This window comes from Plectropomus leopardus, chromosome 2 (genome assembly GCF_026936395.1).
Source record: "Plectropomus leopardus strain MGB_pleo_1.0 chromosome 2, ASM2693639v1, whole genome shotgun sequence".
NCBI lineage: Eukaryota > Metazoa > Chordata > Actinopteri > Perciformes > Serranidae > Plectropomus > Plectropomus leopardus.
This window is the reverse complement of record NC_142177.1, coordinates 17,478,058-17,499,660: the sequence shown is the minus strand read 5'-3', so window position 1 is coordinate 17,499,660 and position 21,603 is coordinate 17,478,058. Positions and strand designations below refer to the sequence as shown.

Here is a 21,603-nt window from a genome sequence, read left to right as displayed (position 1 = left end):
AACCACAATATTTCCTCTTTTTGTGTTCTGCATTCAAAATAGGATTTCCTTCGTCATCTGTCCGTTTGCTTTCCTGGTGGACTTTCTGAACCAGGTACTGGCATTTCTCTTTGCAATAGTCAAGAACCCCAACTAAATGCCAGTTGTACTCCAGAGGGTAGCTTTTTGGGTCCTCTTCACAAAAGAGAGAGAAGAGAGTAATCGTCAAAGAACAGAAATGAATGTCTATCTCTGTTGACACAGTATGACTCTGACATTTTACCGGAAGGAATCTTGTCTTCTATAGGCAGCAGGGCTTTTGCAGGAATAGGTTTTCGATCAGGTGATCCTTCAACATTGCCCAGAGCAAGCCAGTCCTCTGGAGACCTGCAGTCATACTCCTCATTGTCAAATATCTAAAAGCGAAAAATAGGAAAAATGAGTGTTGGTTGTGCTGTTCCCCAAAATATGGGATGTAATGGTAAAAGGCAACCAAAATGCCACAGAAAAAAAGCAGCAGTAACTGACTCACCTCCAGAGGGAGATAGGGTGATACAGGATTGTCTGTCGTAGTCATATGCTCATCACTACTGCTCAGATGTCTTGGTATTAGGAGACTGGAGTATATGCCTTTTTCTGCCAAGAGCTGTTCAAAGTCTAACTTTGAATATTCCCTTCGAAGTCTATGAGAAAACAATATAAAAAAATAAAAATACATTTTAAAACAGACTGTTAAAATAAAGTGACTCGTGGACCTCAATAAACAAGCTAATGTACAGTAAGACAAAACCATTAAATATGTATCATATAATGGAATCCAGCGTCTTACTTCAGCGCATGATCAGTGAATCTTGACACACAGTATATGGAATACCCTCACTGTGGGAAATGCAACCAAAGCTCTACAACACTAGATGAATCATCCGCTTCTGTCATACATGGTGCAAACAAACACTGCATACCTCTCTATCGCTAACTTGCGGGGGATCTGGCCAGAAATGGTTTGGTAGGGTATCTGGACCTTGGGTTTATCTCCACCACAGCAGAAGTAAGAAGTCTGTGAAAGCTGTTCAGCAGGTCCATGGTTATCCTTTTCAACAAGGCCCTGTGTCCTCTGCTGGGTTTCAGGTCCCGCTGTACAAGGCTAGTCAATAAACAGTTACTTTTGATTTTGGTCAGAGAACTACAGAAGATCAACATTTGGGTGTCATGGGCTTCATAAATGTCAGTCAGAATTAGAAGCATCAAATGCATTGGGCTTTTACCTGGTACTTGGATGTAGTGACGATATCTGAGTAGATGCCTTTTTGTTCAGTCACAGAGCATTTACTGATTGGAGGGAGTTTGCACCTGTGACCTGGAGCTGGAGGCTTGAGCTCTGGAGGTTTGCTGGGGGGACGAGGCACCAGTACACCAAAACCAGGCAAATATTTCGTTGCCATCCTCTTGGAGAAAAAAATAATTTATGTGGCAACAATGGAGCCTGGATTTAATAATTTCAGCTGCTTCTAAAATAATCTGAGCAGTATGGACTATTTCCTCAAAATACTTTATGTTACGTGCAAAATGCAGTTGCCAACTATAAGTTAATATTTACATTACAGCAATGGAAGAAGAAATATTCAGATCTGTTACTTAAGTAAAAGTACAAATACTACCCTGTGAGAATACTTGCTTACAAAGAAGTCCTGCATTGAAAATGGTACTTAAGTAAAAGTACGTAAGTATAATCAGGAAAATGTACTTAAAGTATTCAAAGTAAAAGTACCCAATGCAATAAACACACACACAATCAAAAAACTCAAAAATTATTAGAAAAACAAACACCCCATAAATTCAAATTTAAAAACTAAGAAGAAAAATATTTTGTAAAATCCAAATTATCTGTACAAAATAGAAAAAACACCCCCAAACTCAATATTATTTAAAAATAAAAAAGATAGAAAAAAAATCAAAAAAAAAATTAAAAACAAAAGAAAGTATAAAACTATAAACAAAATTGAAAAAAGCCCAAAACAAAACCCAAAACTCAAAAGCATCTGATAAATTTGAAAAATTCTTCAATGTATATCAACTGACTGGCAGTTAATTTCCTGTGAATCACAGATGCAATGATTAATCAACTAATAATTGCAGCTGTACTAGTATAAACTGTTTGGTAATTTAATTTATAGCAAAACATCATATTTTATAATCTCTTATGTTTTTTTAATGCACAAGTCTTACTTTGTAAAGTAACAACTGTGGTCAGATAAATGTAGAAATGTAAAATTATGCAAGTAAAGCAAAAGTACATCAAATTCATACTTTAGTACAGCACTTGAGTAAATGTACTTAGTTACATTCCACCCATATTTGTTTCTGTCCTAGGAGCACCCATAGACTTTAAATAGCCCATGGAAGAACCTAACAAACTCATTTTTTAATTTAATTTTCCCATAAGTAAGACACAGCTAAGGTTATATTTAAAAAGAAGAGTAGAAACCAACATAATTCACAAGCAAATTGCTGCACACTAAGTTACAGTGACAAGCGTTAGCTTACGCTAACAAACGGTAACAAACTAGTAAAACGACATTCCAACGTAAGGTAGTAAGCTAGTGCTAGCTGTTAGCACATTTAGCGCATCACCAGCGCTCAAACGTTTGCTATTTTAATTTTATAAACAACAGGGAAAAAAACACTCTTGACATACGTTACCTTGTTTTAAAGTCTACATCAAGTTGTAACGGATCTTTAAAGTATCCTCTACATGAATAAAATACTGTCGAGACGAACTTGTGAAATCTCGGTTTCTCAGTGAAAGTTAACTACTGGTGTGTAAGCGTTGCACGCGGCAACAGTTGTCAAGGAGACGAAGACGTAAAGCCCCACCGACGGCACGGAGAGCGTCTCACAGCAACCTGAGGCTTTGAGACAGACTGAAGAAAGACCAGACCAAAAGAAAGAGCTTTAAAATGTCCACTCAGTGAACAAAAGTCACACACTCTTGCACGAAAAGAAAAGAAAAGCAAGAGAAAAGTACAAAAATAACCGGAGGCAGCCTTCCCTGTAATCTGTAGGCCTAATAGTGGCTATTTTGCTGCATAATGAGAACTTGAACAAAAAATTAAACGTATCAGGTTTGTCTTTGCCCTCATTTTTCACAAGTTTAAGATTTTAGACTTTTGTCATGCATGCTGTAGATATATCTCTCTCAAATTTTGTTTGCTAATTTGTTAAAATCTTTATTAATGAGCACTTCCCTTTTTTCCAGGATAGGCTGATATGATGTGGCATATCAAGATGCTGATTAAACAACATCATTACTGTGGTGCCTTGGATTGATTAAAATAAAAAGTCTCGAATGTAATTTCCCTGAATTTGCAGGCAGCGGTCAGCACGCCAGTGGCACGCTCCCACAAAACTTAAGGCATCTGTTGCAACGTGTTGTGCGATCAAACCGCACATTTTAGCCTTTTGTTGTGATCAGCCCAAGACACACCTGTATAGTGGGCTACTGATGCAGTTAAGTCAGGATCTTGAAATGCCACACTTGTCAGATAGATTGATTATCATGGAAATCGAAAAGTGCTCACTAACACAGACCGATTAACAAACAAAATTTGAGAGAAATATATCTATTGAGTGCATGAAAAAGTCTTAGATCTGTAACTTAAACCAGCAAAAATGGGAGAAGTGATGTGTTAAAATTTTGTTCACTGTAGCCTACCAAAGAAAATTTAACAGTGTTGTCACATTATAGCATTAATAATTTTGTATACAGTATATCTGAATATATCTCTTATGGGAAAAAGTGAGTGGAATAAGAAAGCTATGCAGGATAAATGAAGTGAACTTGTCTTGCTCATATCTGAGGGAGGTGATGTGGCCCAAGGGCCCATTGCCTCATAATCCGCCCATGAATAAGACAATTTCTCATCAAACCACCCCCAGTCTCAAAATTCTATTGTCCTCTGACTCAAACAGCTGATTAACTGTGGGAAACAAGAATAGCAATAATCTGAAAGCAAAAGAAGACCTAAACCAAAGTCACAGCTCAAAAAATTAAATACAGTTTTTATATATATGTATACATACATATGTATTTTGGACAGGTTAAGCATCTAGGAGGTTGGTTCTCAAAAGTGATAGTAAGTTTACATAATCACCACAGAAATTTCACATGACGCTGTTCTCCACAGGTAAGCACCACAACACTCACATCCCATGCTGCTCATGTTGGAGATAGTGACGGTAATGGCAGTAATGATAAGCTAATGGAATTTGATTGGAATGCACTCTTTCCTGTGTGCGCTTTTCCAATCTCTTCCTTTCTCACTCATGTATCCACAAGGGGGGGAAACCCCATTGACCCGTGCGATCCCCACACTCCTGGGTCACAAGGGCATCATAACCTCGTCTGTTTCCCAGGGCAGATCACAGGCATCATGCACTGCGGCCCCTGCTCCTGCCCCTGGCCTCTTTAGTTGAAACCCATCAGAGCAGCCTGAGATTGGGTAGCCAAGCACAAACGAATAGTTTCATGTGTCTGAACCCTCACGTGTCACTTTCGAAGGACATGCTGCCACGCAGATAGGGATAAATTAAGGTCGAGAGGGGACCAGAGAGTCATTGAGGAGGTATAGTGTGGCTGGGATCATGAGGACAGGGGGTCAGAGGTGAATTACGTCACTGTAATGAGCTTTGTGAGAAGGCCGCGAACAAAATGCTTTACAGTGGAGACAAAGAACAAAGGTCAAAGAGAGTGACTTGATATGGATCCTATGGATTCTGTGCAGCTTTCATTACCGAAATAGGACTGCTGAAATGTTTAGTAAGAGGTTTTCTGCTTCATTGGCTTCTTTTCAATGGAAAGTAATGACTTTAGCCAACATGGAAGCCTAAACCAAATAAAAGACTTCCCCAAGGGTTGAATTTACCCACATCTAATAATGGCATTATCATATCAGAGTGGCCTCAGTACTCAAAGCATCCTGACCACAGCAATTTATTAATCATTAGCACATGTCTAATGGTCGACGAAATCAGTGAGGAAATCCAGGTTCCAAAGAAAACCTCAGAAGAACCACAAGTCTCTGATGAGGTGGTGGTCCTCGAAACATGGTCGCCTACCAATGTTCGTTTGGTAGCCATCTCTGGAGCTCACTGTGGAGTTGATTGGAGAGATGTGGCCAGCAGCTCTGGGTGTGTGGAACTGATTAAATCCTAACAAGCTTCGTTGCAGCTTTGATCCACCCTGTCCTCGTCCATTTCTCACATCTCATTCTAACAGTCCATCAGCAGATATAAGCCGCCATGAAAGATCTGGCTCAACTATTGAAGAACATCAATATTAGTCACTTACATAACCACCCAGATGTATTATCCATCCTCTCCCCTCTTCATCCTAAAATCCTCACACTATTCATCCACTTCTCTTCCTCCCTCTCTCCTACTTTCACAGTATTGGGATGTTGTGAGGGTCATGGCTCTGTGAATATAACTCCCATTTTACGCTAATGACATCAGCATGTGCTGCTAACTTTAGCTCCTCCTGAGGGCCAGATGTTGGCTGATGGGATCAAACACTGGCTCTCCCCCCTCTAACTGTCACATTGTTGGGAAAGCCAGGAGGGTTTAGCAGTTGCACATATTCCCACATACCTCCAGGAGAAACCCACAATCCAACCACAAATGCTGGCACGCCCTCAAGTCGCAGTGTGATTTTATTTTTGCATTTGCACACAGAAATGGAAACATACAAAGGCATGCTGTGGTTTCCAGTAAAGTCTCATTAAGCTTTCTTGAGAATGGATTGAAATTTTGTTTAGTTATATCTAAAGAAAGTGTGGAAAAACATGCAGCCGCAGTCATTTGCCACAGAGCTATAAAGCCTTCTTCATGACTTACACTAGAGTGTAAGGAATAAATAAAAGTCCTGGACATAAATTTGCCAATCCTAGGATGGTGAGGAAAGGGTCCTCCTTACTCTGCCTCTGACTGACTTACTCTGACAATCTTCCTAACTAATCCAACCAGTGAAGGCAACGAGTTCACGCCACTCATAGGGAGAGTAGCGCAAGTCATTCCTTCATTATCCTAGGATTCACAGATTTGCCTCCAGGACCCCAGAGTTGTGGACTTCAGCTAGACTCATGTCACAAATTTGATGACTTTACACTTGACAAAATCCAAAAAGACCTGCAACTCCACTTGGACATTAAAGCTAATGACTCGTGACTACACTTGGACTTGAGTCTTTTGACTTGAGAGTATTTGATACCTTCCCCCAAGCTGAAAGATTTAAAAGTAGAATATTTTAGAAATGTACCATTAATTAATTAATTATTTCCCTTCATTTCAAGTGGACACTTTATTCCCCCAATCCACTTTGTTTGCATCAATCCCACAGCATCCAGTCAGGTTGCAGGAGAGAACTATGACGAACTAATATCATGTTACTGAGCACCAGTTGAAAAATAAATAATAAAAAGATCATTTCAAGTACAAAAACTACTCAGTGGTCAACAACAAATGAATAGGATGCAAAATGTGCAGGTGAAAATTACAAATAGAGATGCAACAACTTCTAACAGACTTGTCTTTTTACAAGTAAATACAATTTCCTAAAAAGAATTCATGATTTTTGTAAATGTAAGATATCATTACTCTGTTGATAAAATGGCATTACATATAATGAAGAACGCATAATGACTTTAGGATTTGAGACTTGTCAGTCTTGACTTTGGACTTGAGTACAAAGACTTAAGGCTGACTTGTGACTTGCAAAAACAATTAGCCTACCTTTGCTAGGGCCCATTTCCAAAGCACTTTCTCTTTTATTGGGCATCTGATCTGAGTGACAACACCACTGTGGTCAATGAATGTCACTGCTGTCAGTTCATAGATGAAACAGAACCACCATGAGGGCGGCTAGTGTATCGTTAACATCACGGTGTTTTGTAGCAGCGCACTTTACGAGAGCAAAGCAGATACCAGCAACGTATGAGGCTGTCTCCATGCAGATTTGGTTTTTGACCAGTCATATGAGGTACTGTTAGTTAACGGTGACCCTTGTGCCTGGCTATACATTGAAGTTGCCGTCACGGCTTGGATGACTCACAGGTGGACTCTTAACATGCCAGTAAAGGCTTGTTTAATGACCTGAGAAGGGCCTCAAAGAAGCGAAGTGGCCAGACATGAGAGACAGACTGGAACCCCCAACCTGTGGGCCAGGACCTCAAACAGCTGCGTTTGATTTTTTCCTCTCATTTGCTACATTTGTTAGTGTGACCCTAAGGAGGAGAACTTAAGTCAGAAAACATAGGAAAGAAATATTCATCACAGCGGGAGAATCTTAGTGATGTTAGGTTAAAGAATTGAAGTTGTTTGTGTGTACGTGAGCATAAACACTATATTAGTGGCTCCCTGCAACTAACTGACATTGAACTCCAGTGAGTGAAGTATTTATCCCAGCCTCATTGTGCTGACCTCTGACCCCCAGCACACTTGATGGTAGTTAGCTTATTTCAGCTTGTTTACACTTGTGCCAAGCAAAGGACCTTTGAATCCACTGAAGTTCTTTGAGACTTGCTGAGGTGTCCCCAAATGGAGGCCAGCAGGGTGCATGGCCTCTTTATACAAATACTAATGAAAATAAGTGGCTGACATGAATGTCTTTAAAACGCTGTGGCATGCTCATTTTTTTAAGCTTGGTAGCGAGGAGGGTTATGGCGAAATTAGACACCCTAAGGCATCCAATGGTACCAACCATGTTGGCATAGCTTGTCAGGTTGGGAGCTAATTAATGCCCTAAATTTAGGCAAAACTTTGGTGGGGGAACAACTATCACAGTCCTTTCCAAAGGGGTAGCTTGAACTCTCACCTCAAGATATCTGAATGAAAATGGGTTTTATGGGTACCACAAGTCTCCCTCAAACCCTCCGAAAGCTTGTTTCTGTTAAGTGTTTTGTTCTTTGCAATCAATGTGCTCCTTCAGATTAAAGCTGTATATTTGTCTTTTTAAGGAAAAGGACAACTAGTCATTAAAGAACAATCAGTCAAATGTCAACTGTATCTGTATTAGTCTGTGCACATCAGATAAAAAGTATTATTATCTGTAACATAAGAAAACAAAGTATATCAGGATGCAATATCTTAACTCTCACAGTAACATAGTTTTCATCTAGCCTATCGCTTCAACAGCATAAGCAAATTTATGACATTTGGTTGTAAACATATAGATATATAAATTAAACAAAGTCAAACAGTTGAAGTGTTGAATCTCAGCTAATAAGCTGATGAAATATTGCAAATACTCTATAAACTAACTGACTATCCACATAAAATGTTACCGGCATAATAATATGTTAATTGCAGTACAGGAGAGACTTTATGATCTCTGCAATGAAGTGGAAAAAAAGTGTATATATCGGTATTGGCATTAGCAATCAGCTAAAATTAACTGGAAAATGTTGCTATATCAGATATTAGCAAACAATCCAATATTGTGCACTCCCGTTTGAGACAGTTAAAATAAATCATGATGTACACCAAGTGACTATGCTTTATCTAAGTGGGTGTGCTAATATAAGACAGAAGATTAAGAAGGTGGTGAGTAGAATCTGTAACACATGTGCATGTGTGTTTCTGTGGTAAAAAAAAAGAAAGAAAACAAACTGTGTGTGTGCTGGCATTCCAGTTTGTTTATGTGGGTAGGCAAGGGAAAGCTGAGAAAGCGTTATCAAGAAGTTGTGTCTGCGTTTGTGTGTGTGCACGCTTGTGCTTGTGTTTGTGTGTCAGTGACAACTTGTTTATGAGAGCCCGATGGTGACGCACAAAGTAAATCTTGAGCTCGTTAGTTGATGACATCATAGACAGATATAAAGAAGTCATACAGGGACACGAAACTGAGGGGGGGAGTGTGTGTTTTCAAGTGTGCTTGTGGGTGGTAGGTTAATTTGCTGTCTGATATTAAACAGGAGTTTCAGCTATAAATAAGTCAACACCACTCAGCTGAAGCCTCCTCGAGTGAGCCGCTCTTTAATATTCCTGACATTCCTCCTTGTTAAGAATTAATAAAGAATAAATTGAAACAGTTCTGCATGGTTTCCACTTACACATAACCCACAAATCCACACACAAGCTCACATATGCACATATTATTGGCTTGGCAAGTTGCCTGAGTGCTTTACCGGGGCCTTGATTCGTCATCCTGCCTCATCTGGCCTCTATCAGTTTTTGGTCTGACAGCTTAATCTGTGTCATTCATCCTCTCACATCAAAGAGGCAGCATGCAATCTAAACCTATCATGCTCACACACTCACACACAGAATAGATGTGCAAGTCACATTTTAACAGACTTAAACTGTCTCTTTGTGCTTATTAAAAAGCCCTCCATGACATGAGGATCACAAAAGACATGAATAGTGAGGAAACTGTCTTTTATAAGCTGTCCACACTGATTACCATACTGTCACAATAATAATAGATTCAAACAGTTCAACTGAAAGTATCCAAAAGAATTACAGTCCTCTTGGTTTTATTGGACTTGAACTGTAGACCTCTGACTTATCACCTTGACATTTTAACTTCAAACTATGTCAACTGGTGGCCGTAAGGGTAAAGTATTTAAATGTAAAGAGTGAAAGATAGAGTTTTTTGGGTGTCCAGTATATACTGTACAGCATAACTGTGTTCATTATACTGTAAAAGCAATGAGTCTGTCTTCAAATATTCAAAAGGATAATTACCTCTGACCTCAGTGCTTAACTGAGGCACACCCTTTTGACCGTGGCACTCACTGATTGCTCTTTTGGCCAGTGGATAACGTCATAGGAGACTGTACTGTTTGTCGTTATAGTCTCCATAACAACAATGCCATAACAAGTGAAGACATTTAAAATAGACTGGCATAGACTTGATTGTTCTGAATCCACACATACTAACTGAGTAGATGTATTATTTGGAGAAACAAATCAAGCATGGATTTTACTCAGTGGGCCTATACTGGGCAAAAGCCCAAGGGCCAAAAGAGAATCAAAATGACCAAAAAAAAGCTTGTTTCTCACTGGACCAAAAAACCTTAACACCCACTTACATCTGGCTTTTTTATTTAATGGGAAAGGTTATATGTGGCATTTACTCCTGGGATAAATGACTCTGCCATAGTCACGGGTATTTATCTGCTCCAGCTCTGATTGGGAGTAATGGAAATACCAAATTCAGGTGGACGCACTAATTTTAGCCCCTTTGCTGGAACATTGCAATGACTGGCTGCCACAAAGTACCGTCCATCTCCATCCAAGCAATGGTCTCACATTTAACATTTAGTTGGCACTGAATTTGAAAGAGAGACTGAATAAGTAACAGATATTAAAAAAAGTAATCACTGTAACATTTTCACTGGTCTCCATGCTGCTTTCTACTGTTTACTAACCTGTTTTCTGGCCTGTCAGTGATGTCAAACATGACACACCAGAAAAAAAAGGACAGACAGGCATACTCGTCTAACATTATTGCTACTTGCTACTGGCAATGGGAAAGGAAGCTTTCACCTAATTTAACTTATTCTTACAGTGTTTGAAAAACCTGCATACACACACTTATTTTTGTGGGAAAATGGTTAAAGAAAAACAAAAACACCGGAAAGACAAACAAAGAATCTGTAAAGAGATACAAAATAACTACATAAAAGGAGGAAAGGGGGACAAAAACAACCAAAAAAAGACCCATTATGACCTTGAAGAAACACAAACCCACAAAAAAAGAGGCAAAAACCACAAAGTCTGTGTGTCTTACTTGTTAAGGAGATGTGATGGGGCCTTTTGCATATCTGTGCTCAGGGGCCCATTGTCTCAAAACCCACCCATGAAATCAAGGCCTGGCTTGTGAGGCCTAACCACAGTAAAATCATGCAAGAAAGCAGCTAATCCTCTTCATCCCTGGAGTAAAATATATGAGCTGACATGTAGAACACAAAGACCGAGAGAAGACTCGGAGATGGAGAGGTGTGGAGTGACACCGTGTGCTCGACACACATGTACGAGCAGCCTGGACAAACATTGAGGATTATAAGAGCGAGAAAGGTGGAGTCCCTGTTCGTCTGACCCCAGCTCTCTAACCCCCGGCCCCCATTAAGCTCTGGAAATGAGAGAAAGAGGAGCAATTAGAGAGGCAGTCACAGGGCAGGTAGGGGATCCCAGTGACCTCTCCTTGCTGGTATTTGACCTCTCACAGCTGGGAGCCATAATAAATATACATCCTGAACATTGCAAGTATGTATTTTCTGAAAGGTAATGGGAAACAAAGACATTTTCTCTCCGCACTGAAAATGACATGTTAAGTGTGGTGTGGACTGTGTTGTTTATTCTCCTCACGTTCTAAACAAGCACTTTATTGGCTGTGGGCTTCTCTGCATTCCCATATCGCAGAAATTGCCCTTAATTACAATTCAGTCAATTAAGATGTCAATGTGTTTTGCATTTTGAAAGCGAAATGAGCAACAAAAAATACTTGCACTTGAACCAGCTGCTCTTAAAATGTTTTACAGCTCTGCTGCAAACCTTGACCTCAAACCTCAGTGACGGAATTTGGTGCCTTTACAGAAATCAGCATACAGTATGTACTTCATCCAGAACCAACCTGAGTCTGACAGTGAAAGCAAAATCACAGCTGGACCACACCGATGATTTGACGCTGTGTTTTATCCATTACCCCCCTCTTCTTCAACACACAAATGCACACAGGTCCTCCCGTCCTGCATCCCATGAAAAGATGTGAATCTCATTTCAACATGTGAGCCAGAGCTGACTCCAAATGACTACAAAGCAGCCATAAACTCTGTCTGTATGCCACTCACACAACCTGATAACAGCTAATCCCTCATAAATGGCATTACCCTAATCTCTGTAAAGCTATTCTTAGCATAAACTGCACCACTGGAGTGAGACGAAAGGAGAAACTGTGAGAAGCCAGAAGATGGAGACTGTACGGGTTTTATTGTGTGGAGGCCTGCCAGACACTGTAGCTGGTGTTAGAGCAGAGAGCAGGAGGATGGAGAGATGAAAGGACAGACCAGTGAGGGGTGAACAAAGACAAATGTACAGCAGAGAGCGATGGAGTGATGTATGAGGTGAGAAAGTGTAAAAAAGCAGAATAAAAGCTTTAACTGGAAGATACATTTAAAATCAACACAGGTGGAGAAATGTCAGATTAAAGGGGTATTTTCGTTTTTTAAGTGGGGTTGTATGAGGTACTTCTTGGCTGTAGTCCACCATGAAAACTAAGCAATGCACTGATGTAGATGGGGTCAGCAACAAAACATATTCTTGCACACTTAAAAAACAGGCCAGTGTCTTTTTAAATGTACAATGAGATTCATTTTTACTTCTTTACTTTAATGCCAGACAGATGTTTTCAACGGGAAAAGGAAGCGATGATATTGCTCTCTTCAAAGCCAGATTCCTTTGAAATACAGTGATTTAACACTGCTGAATGCAGAAGCTGCTACTGCCTTAATCAGTAAGTATGTGTGTGTTATTATGTGACTTTGGTGTTTGAAAGGGTTGGCTTGGACTCACCAAAGTCACAATAACACAAACTAAATGATCAACACAGCAGCAGACCAGCACCTCCCGTGTTTAGTAAGCTAAAATGATTGTTTTTCTAAATGAGTCTGGTGACTTTGACAGGAGCATAGATGGGAACTGAAGCTACTCTATCAGAATGATCTGTCTGACAGAAAGGTAAAGCAGTAAAAATACTCTCAGTATAAAGTTTGCTTAAACTGATATTGATTTTTTTTCAGGTTGGATTTTTTTAGGTGGCTAAAATACATTGTTTTGCTAATCCCCATCCACAGCAGTGTGTTGCTTACAGTTTGTCTCAGCTCTTAAGACTGCTTCACCAAACTGGGAGCGTGCTGACAGACTTTTATTGTGTGTAACACACTGACTAGGGATATGTACCTCATACTACCCCACTTCAAAAAATCCAAACTATCCCTTTGATGAGGATGGACAGCTGGAGCAAAATGATGTGAATGATCCACTGCTATTAAACATCATATAGTATTTTCTGTCAGCAAAAATAATGGTCCATATGCCATTCTTCTGTAACTCTGTTTTTGTTCTCCATTCTGCGTGGAAAGCAAGCAGGCAGGTCTGTAAACAATTTGTATGGCATTAAAGACATTTATGGAAAGCAATCCAATTCTGTGCATCGACTCCAATTTTCTGAGCCCCCTAGTATTTGAAGCTGAGCCATAAAACTGAAGAGACAGGGTGTTTATTCTTCAGTATGCCAAGAAAGGAAAATACATCAGGCTCAGCAAAGCACTTAAAGATTTCCTGACGTGTGTGGTTAAAAAGAATTTTAAAAAAGAATGACTGTCATGTATCACACCATGTGTTGATTATCCAGCACTGTAATGAAGAATGGCAGAGTAATCTATCCAGTCAGGCAGAATGATGGGAGAAAGGCTCTTTTCTTGTCCTAGTCATTTGCATGAAACTCCAAGCTGTCAGATTCTTTCAGTTCCACAATGCGCTATCGCGCTGCAAATAACTACACGGAGGACTATTTTTGTCTCCCTCCTCAGGTTTCCAACTAGACTTCAAAGAGACCTTTAACTTGGAATTACTGCAGCTGAAAAACAGGAGGGCAGAAGCAGATAAACTAATTTCCTCGCCCCATCACGAGGCCCTAGTAGGAGAGAAGGGACCTGGTTTAGCTGGTATGCGCTGTGCGGCTGGTTCGCATTATCTGCGTTGATGAACGCGTGCAAGTCGCAGGTCTGTCCTCGCCAGCATGCGCGCGATCTTTTGTAAATTCCCAGTGGATGAAAGTCAGCCAGTGAGTGGAGGGAAAAATACACCTTCTCAGTCCAGGGGAGTTTTGGTCAAGTGTTGTTGCAGTCTTCGCAGTGTGTGTGTGTAATGTATGTGTGTGGGCGGGGAGGGCGGTGGATAAATAGAGCGTGCACTCCTCTCCTGTGCGTAAATTCAGGGAGCGCTGGACCTGACTGCAATACAGAGCTCTCAGGTTGGCGTTGAGTTAATTTAAACATTCACATGAGCTAATTAGTACGGAAATGAACTTTATTGTAATTTCCATCACTTTTTTATTGCGTAAGATGGATGAAGACAAACTATCATGTGGAAATTAGTAACATTTCGTGGCTAACATGGAGCCTTCACGGACTAACCAATGATTCATATTTGGCTGCAATGGGGACGCACAATCCACTTCTTTCAGAGAAATGTACCAGCTGCTTCTTAGGATGCTTTGAACTTTAACACGGATTTTTTTTTTTTTGTGCCACTATTGTCGCTTGGAGAACATTGGAAAATACTCCAGGATTTATCTTTGCGCATTGCGTAATTGGCAAGGAAATGCGCTTGTCTGTTAGATAGACTACGCATAATGTTGAGACTAATCTCTGCTGGAAGGCGTTTATCGCACCGTGTATGTTGTAAACACAAATTAAACAAGAATTAGAGTGTTTAGTATGTGTCGACATCAGATGCTGGTGGCGCTCTGTTGGCTGTTTTTGGTTGTGACGAGGAGCGGAGCAGGTGAGGACCGTGCATCATCACCATTTTTGCTGATGCTGTTCGGGGCTTTTTCTCTGAATCAGATGCGTCATTCCTGTTGAACTCAGGTTTTTCCCCGTTGTGGTTAGGCTTTGTTATTGATTGTGTGACAGTTAAGGTGACTCAGCTGCGTTAACCCTTTAAAACCTGAGCAAACTGGCTTGATATCTTTCAAAAACATGGAAGAGGGGCAATGAAAACACACACACACACACACACACACACACACACACAGAGAGAGAAAGAGAGAGAGAGAGAGAGAGAGAGAGAGACACTCCCTATAGCTTTATTTTTAATCTAAATATTTTCATTTCTCACAATTTTTCGAACATTTCTTACCAAGGTGCTCCTTGCCCCTTACCCCATTTTTTGGATAGAGATTGCATCAATTTGCCAAGGGCTTAAACGTTTAAATACTAGTGAAAGGCATCTGAAAGCAGCACAGGAAAAGTAATGTGTCTCCAGTTTTCAAAGGGTTAAATGTCAAAGAAAATTATGTCTTACATGGTTCTTCATTTGCAGGTGACATTTTATTTGCATAGTTTTTGCTGTCCTAGAACAAAGTCTGTGTTTTGCAATTGCATGTAACCGGAGAGTATTAATACTGTCCAATGGGAAAAGTGCAGGATTCTGTGTCACATCAGCAGTGGCACAATGCTCAGGCAAATTAAATATTCATGGAACAATGAAGAGGACTTTGTCCTTGATGTCAGTGCTGGAAAGTGCATGTTCCTTTTTAAATGCTTTTCTTTCACCAGATATGCTGTAAAAGCACTGATGTGTGTTAGCTAATATACTCTGCTATATCATAAGAATCTAACAGATCACCCTCTGTGTCAGTTTCCAGATGTGTGGACCACGCCTGCAGTCCACCCATTGGGAACCTGGCTAGTGGCAGGACTCTCCTCACTCACTCAAGCTGCTGTGGGAACAGCCCTTGCCCCCATCCTCCTATGATCCCCCACCCCTGCCCCGAGTATACCCACCCATCTGCTTACATGACTGATGACCCTTTCTTGCATCCAGACACCTGGTGGGCATCAGGTGCAGCCATGCCGGAGCAGCAGGATGAGATTCGGTTGGACCTGGAAACACAGTTCTGTCTTTCCCATGTAGTCTTGGTGTTTAGGTCACCGCGGCCTGCTGCCATGGCCATCGAGCGCTCAGCTGACTTTGGGAAGACATGGGAAGCTCTTAAGCTCTTTGCGCACAATTGCATCATAGAGTTTGGTTTGCCTGATGATTTAATTCAGCCAGGGTCTTTGTGTACATCCCGTTATACCAGCGCTACACCTTGCAGTGGAGGGGAGGTAAGAAAATCTAATAATGTCTTGTTTTGTCCACAACCCAAAGATATTCAGTTTACTATTATAGAGAGGTAATAAAACTGAACATTTTCACATTTGTTTTCTTAAAAGTCATTCAAACCAATTAATGATCAACTTAGTTGGTGATTAATTTAATAGTTGATTAAAATACAACTGATTGATTAATTGTTGCAGCTTTAGACGTATTATCTTTTGATAGATTAGTGCTCTGTTTCTCCTTGCAGGTAATATTACGGACACTTGACCCCAGCAGTGCTAAAACATTGGATGCTTACAGTCCAGAAGTCCTCACCCGCCTCACCCTCACTAACCTCCGCATCAGACTGCTAAAACCTCAGAGCTGTCCTGCATCTCTAAACCCCCCTGCAGCCTGGACAAGCCACACAGCCTCAGCTCCGACTTCCACTTCCACCACAGAAAGCCCAGACTCAGCACCTTATGCTATTTATACTTTACTGGCCAGAGGGACCTGCCTGTGCCACGGACATGCTGAGTATTGTGGACCACAGAACAGCAGCCAAGACACAAGACAGGACGGCAGCACGGTGAGTTTCTTTTCCTGTGTGTGTGTGTGTGTGTGTGTGTGTGTGTGTGTGTGTGTGTGTGTGTGTGTGTGTGTGTGTGTGTGTGTGTGTGTGCGTGCGTGTTGAAGAGTCATTTTTTCATTGGCCTGTGTTCTATTACAGTCTTGTATAACACACATGTCAGGATGTTAGGTCCAGATGTAAAATGTACTCACTGATGGAAAAATTGCCAGTTAAAGAGCTTTAAATATCTTGATTTACTCTTTACACCACCTGTCTGGACCTATTTTATGGCCGTCTCCAGACAGCAGGTGCCTGTAATGTCCGCTTGTGTAGGTGAGGTAACTGAGCTGCACAGATGTGTTTTCCAGGTGTCTGGTAGGTGCCTTTGTACTCACCACACAGAAGGAGATCACTGTGAGAAGTGTGCCCCGCTCTACAACGATCGTCCCTGGAGGCCTGCCAACAGCAGCAGCGGGGAGTCCAACCCATGCCAGAGTAAGTGACCACCAACAGGACTGCACGGCACTCATCTTACTGATGAAGAAAAAGTCAGAGAAGAGCCTTAAAAATTAGCTTTATTAAATGCTTTCTTCTTATTAAGGCTTAAACTAGCTGAGCTTTAAATACATACTGAAGACATATTTAGATAGCAGTAATTTAACAATAAAGTTTATTTAGCTCCTTTTATACAAGAAATGCAGCATAAAGGTCTTTACAGTAATGGAGTTATGCATTAAATGCTTCACATAAAAAAATGACAGTATGAACATAAAACAGGCCAACAGGACAACAGGTAAAAACAAAAATAAGATGAAAATAGAAAAGATAGAAGCCACAGAGAGCATCATAGCTCAGGAAGAACATAAATCACAAAACTGTGAAACCATAGATCACAAGATCAAGTGAGGTACAACATTTTAAAAGAACTGTAGCACATGAAGCATAAAACAAAAAAGTTTACTACCTGTATAGGGAAAGTCAAAAAATAAAAGTGAAATGCATTTTAAGCTTTCTTTTAAAACTATTTAGCAAGCTGGCTTCTCTGATGTCTACGATAGTGTGGTCCATTGTTTTGGGACATAATTGTCAAAGACTGCATCCCAAATTTTCTTTTGACTGTTGCTGGGAACCTCAAATAAACCAGCAGCAGATGATCACAGTGTTCTTGGAGGTAAATTTGGCCAGGGAATGAGTACTGTAGCTTGGTCCTTAGGGCTTTGTGTACAAGAAGGATGACCTTGAAATAAACTCTAAATGTTATAGGGAGCCAGTGCAGAGCAGCTAAAACTGAACTGATTTGCTCTCTCCTTTGGTTATGGTCAGAAGCCAAACTGCAGAGTCCTCCTTGCTCCTGTCTGTTTTAGATTTGTAGATGTTTGTGTCGTCTGTAGACTGCTAAAACAGAATTGCCCTTTGGAATTAATAAAGTTGTTTGAATCAAACTGAATTGAGTTGGCTTTTTTTTTTTTAAAAAAAAGGCATGAATCAGTTTTTCAGCATAGATAAACAATATAATTTACATTCACCACTTTGTTGAGATGTTTTATTTTTAAATCAGCCCCAAGGCATACAAACAAAAACATGTTAAACCACCTTTATCATACATATTGAGAGATGGTCTCATTCTGTGGTTGCATGTCGTGTGGCTGCTTGGTATACCAGGGTCCACCTGTGTTACAGGTCTAATCTGTAAATTCTGTTTTGGGTAGACAACATCAGCACAGGTTGCAAAAGTATTTTGACAAAAGTAGACTAAATAAAAATCTAATACAGACTTTCACTCACTCATTCATGTCCCCTGTTATTTTCTCTCTCCTCCCCATCCGGATGTCCTCACTTTGTCTCTCATCTCTCTGATCGCGACGACATCAAACAGAGTGTCAGTGCCATGGTCATGCAGATAGCTGTCACTTCTCTCGGCGGGCATGGCTTTCCTCCGGTGGCACCAGTGGGGGCGTTTGTGATGACTGTAGACACAACACTGTCGGCCGCAGGTGCCAGCGCTGTCGCCATGGCTACCACCGGCACCCATCCTTGCCTCTCAACTCCCCCCACGCCTGCACACGTAAGACGACTCAGAAAAAACCGAATGTGTTTTAGACTAGTCGGAAAAACCAGACGAAGGAGGTTTCAGGATATATTTGATCTTAGTGGAATTAATTCAAAGTTAGGGAGGTTTGTGGATAAAATAAAAGGAACCATTTTATTTCATAGCTCCATCTACTGGCATATGTTTGTAAATTCAAAATTTGACAATAAAATTAGAGCTAAAGTAAATGTTTGAGCCGCAAACACAACCGTGTCTGTGTCTCTGCTTCTCAGGCTGCTGGTGTGATCCACAGGGCTCTTTGCCTCCTCATCCTGGAGAGGAGGGACCATGGTGCCACCCTAGAAGTGGGCAGTGTCACTGCAAATCTGGTGTAGGCGGCACAAGCTGCAGCCACTGCCTGCCTGGCTATTGGGGTTTTGGAGAGGAAGGCTGTAAACCCTGCGCCTGCCCCCACAGCTGTGATCTAACCACTGGGCAGTGTTTAAACAGGTTAGCTATGTGATTAATCCATGACCAAATTCTTTACTCTTTAATGCAGAACAGAAAAACTGAACTCAGTGTGGCTGCTTGCTAACAATGAACCTTGACTGCTCACTTCCACTTTTGCAGCTACTCAAATAATCAGGTGTTCAATGTGCCCATTGGTGGAAAAATCCCTGATCTGGACCACATGTTCACAATAGAAGAAGACGTGCAGTGGTCAAAGGAGCTTGCAGTCTCTGCTCTGCATTATACAGGTGAATGTTTTTACAACTGAATGCTGTGTTTCTCATTAAAGGGTAACTTCAGATTTTCAACCTGGACCCAATTTTCCCATGTTTATGTATCTTAGTAACCAATGGGAACAACAATCTTTGAAATTGGTCCAGTGTTGTGAAGAGGGCAGCGGCAGACTGCAATGTACCACATGGGGCAACTATGCACTTCATTTTACATCCACTTAAAGTGTTTGTTTTAACACTGATAGGTTCAGATTGCAAGGTGTCTGAAAACATTATGGAAATGATCCCTACAGGGATAGAACGTCTCGTTAAAAAGAGTTGGTTCTTTTTTGGTTAACAAGAAATAGCTCTGAAATTGCTATTACTAAACCCACCAGACTCCATTTAAATAAAAAGTCATTTAAGCGTGCATAGAGCCAGTGTAATTTCACGGTTAACTGGAGGAGCTGAGAGTTTATTTAGTCAGAGCCAGAGCTGGTAATTGATGGAACAGTGGAAAGACAAATCAAGAAGGTTTCTATTAGTTTTATTTTGTTTCTGCAGACTCTGAATGAAGTGTGTTTTACAATGATAAAACTGCTATTTATTTGAAAGGAGTCTGGTGAGTATGGTAATAGCAATTTCGGGCTTGTTTCTGGATAAACAAAAAGGATTTTGCTCTTTTACAAAAAGTTCACCCTCTGAAGTGATCCTCAATAATGTTGTTCCACATTTATAATACCAATCTGAGCCTGTCAATGGCAAAAAACAATGGATGTGAAGTGACAGTGCATCATTTCTACTAGTGATTACATTGAAGCCTGTTTCACTGCTGTAAGCTGCAGCCCTCAATACAATACCGGACCAATTTAAAGAAACTGTTGTGCCCATTAGTCACCTAAAAACACAAAAACATGGGACAAAAGATTCCAGAATATTTACGTTTCTGTGACATTCATCTGCATTAAAAGGCTTGAAAGTGAGGAATCACAGTATTTCATCAGTGTAATTATGGAGATGAAGGTGGATCGGAGCATAACTGAATGTCTTTACACAGGAAAGTGTAGCTGTAAGGAGAAAAAGTTGAGAAGCGTGTCTGACCTGTGTAAGACCAAACATGATTATGGTAAGAAATAAGGCAAATTTCTCATGTTCAAAAACTGCTTAATAAATTGAAATCAATACTTGCTTCAGAATGCCTCCTCATCCTCTGTTTTTCTGTGTGACCCATGACAGTGATCAAGGCCAGTGTGTTGTCTGCTCATGATAAAGGCAGCCACGCAGAAGTGCAGGTCAAAGTTCGCAAGGTCCTTCGATCAGACCAAGTGGCGCTCTCCTTGGGGACCATCAGCATCTATCCTCTGTCCTGGACCAGCCGCGGCTGCACCTGTCCTATCCTAAACCCAGGTGGGACTAGTTCCAAAAAGGACAAAGAAAAAAAATTTGTGATAAAGTTTAGGAAACACAGTGCTGCTTAGTGAACCGTTTTCTTAAAGAGACTTTTAGCATTAAACCATTATATTCAACAGTGACACAAGTGTTCGAAAACATCAAGTTCACACCAAAACGATAGATTTGCTATCAGATTAAATCAAAACACAATGTTTACCTTTTCACCAGGTATGGAGTACCTGCTGGCAGGCCCAGAGGAAGCCGGGACAGGCCGTCTGCTGGTCACCATGCAGAGCGTGGTGGTCCCATGGACACCCCAACTTGGTCTACTTATATCAGAGGGTCTGAGGAATGGATGTCCATGAACCAAATGATCCAAACACTGACAGACTTCAAAGTATTTCACAGAGCTGATTGAGTCAGCGGACAATTCAGCAAAGGGACTGAGATCACTGGATAACATGCTGTGTGAAACTATTAAAGAGTCAAACTCATGACGAATCAAGGTCACAGGATTGAAGGAAGTTACTCCCTATGTGTGAGTGCGCAGCACAAAATAAAGACTGAAATGAATACCAAATATAATTTGTTAAGATTTGGGTCTAACAAATTGTAACTGATACTTCACCAGCATGACTAAGCTATGACAGTTTGACACCAAAAGGCTGTTTCTTTAGGGTAAAATGATGATGAGGTTTAAATGGTTATACACGAGGATGATTTGTGACATCACAACTTGTCTGACAACCAATTGTGGCCCAGTGCGAAATCTCACACAAGTGTGACATGGAAATTGAAACCTACAGTTCACAAACAGGGAGAAATAAGAGACAAAAAAGAAAATATTATGTAGACACTTTTTGTTGGAAAAACTATATCAGATGCATATTATTTTTTCCTAGCAGAGGGTTTTTATATGTCATAGAACTATCTGGAGGGGGGGCTTGATTCATTATTTATATAACTTTTGTTGTGAATGGCAAATATAACGCATTTAAAAAGCTTAACTTAGGTATGTTGGATTCAATAAAATGCTATTAAACCAAACA

At 40.6% G+C, this 21,603-nt stretch overlaps 2 protein-coding genes across 6 annotated transcripts in view; one reads left to right on the top strand and one right to left on the bottom strand.

Annotated features, from left to right (window-relative positions):
* dnah1 (dynein, axonemal, heavy chain 1) overlaps positions 1 to 6,506 on the bottom strand; it is a 40,994-nt gene extending 34,488 nt beyond the window's left edge. Inside the window, exons 1-6 of one of the 2 annotated variants that reach the window (XM_088086759.1) lie at positions 2,680 to 6,506; positions 1,245 to 1,424; positions 942 to 1,123; positions 512 to 662; positions 263 to 395; positions 4 to 174 (exon numbers count right to left, since the gene is read on the bottom strand). In XM_088086759.1, coding sequence (XP_087942885.1) covers positions 4 to 174; positions 263 to 395; positions 512 to 662; positions 942 to 1,123; positions 1,245 to 1,421 — 814 coding nt within the window. In that variant the 5' untranslated portion in view covers positions 1,422 to 1,424; positions 2,680 to 6,506. The remainder of the gene's footprint in view (positions 1 to 3; positions 175 to 262; positions 396 to 511; positions 663 to 941; positions 1,124 to 1,244; positions 1,425 to 2,679) is intronic. The other variant, XM_088086756.1, reaches the window with a different exon arrangement.
* A 7,120-nt stretch (positions 6,507 to 13,626) lies between these two features.
* LOC121955106 (netrin-4) lies at positions 13,627 to 21,601 on the top strand. 4 transcript variants are annotated; one of them, XM_088086746.1, is made up of 10 exons: positions 13,627 to 13,755; positions 15,397 to 15,866; positions 16,109 to 16,429; positions 16,780 to 16,906; positions 18,288 to 18,476; positions 18,734 to 18,950; positions 19,071 to 19,198; positions 20,220 to 20,288; positions 20,399 to 20,569; positions 20,783 to 21,601. In XM_088086746.1, exons 2-10 carry the CDS (start codon positions 15,510 to 15,512, stop codon positions 20,917 to 20,919), a joined length of 1,716 nt encoding a protein of 571 aa, XP_087942872.1. In that variant the 5' UTR covers positions 13,627 to 13,755; positions 15,397 to 15,509; the 3' UTR covers positions 20,920 to 21,601. The 4 variants fall into 4 exon arrangements, with proteins under 4 accessions (XP_087942872.1, XP_087942870.1, XP_087942867.1 ...); XM_088086744.1 differs by having other exon boundaries at positions 13,722 to 13,816; XM_088086741.1 differs by lacking the exon at positions 13,627 to 13,755 and adding an exon at positions 13,885 to 14,005.
* The last annotated feature ends 2 nt before the right edge of the window (positions 21,602 to 21,603 follow it).

Coding starts and splice junctions, on each gene's coding strand:
- LOC121955106 (XM_088086741.1), top strand. CDS start 13,900: ATGTATGTGTGTGGGCGGGGAGGGCGGTGGATAAATAGAGCGTGCACT. Junction 16,430..16,779: donor CAAGACAGGACGGCAGCACG/GTGAGTTTCTTT, acceptor TGTGTTTTCCAG/GTGTCTGGTAGGTGCCTTTG. Junction 18,477..18,733: donor CTCCCCCCACGCCTGCACAC/GTAAGACGACTC, acceptor TCTGCTTCTCAG/GCTGCTGGTGTGATCCACAG.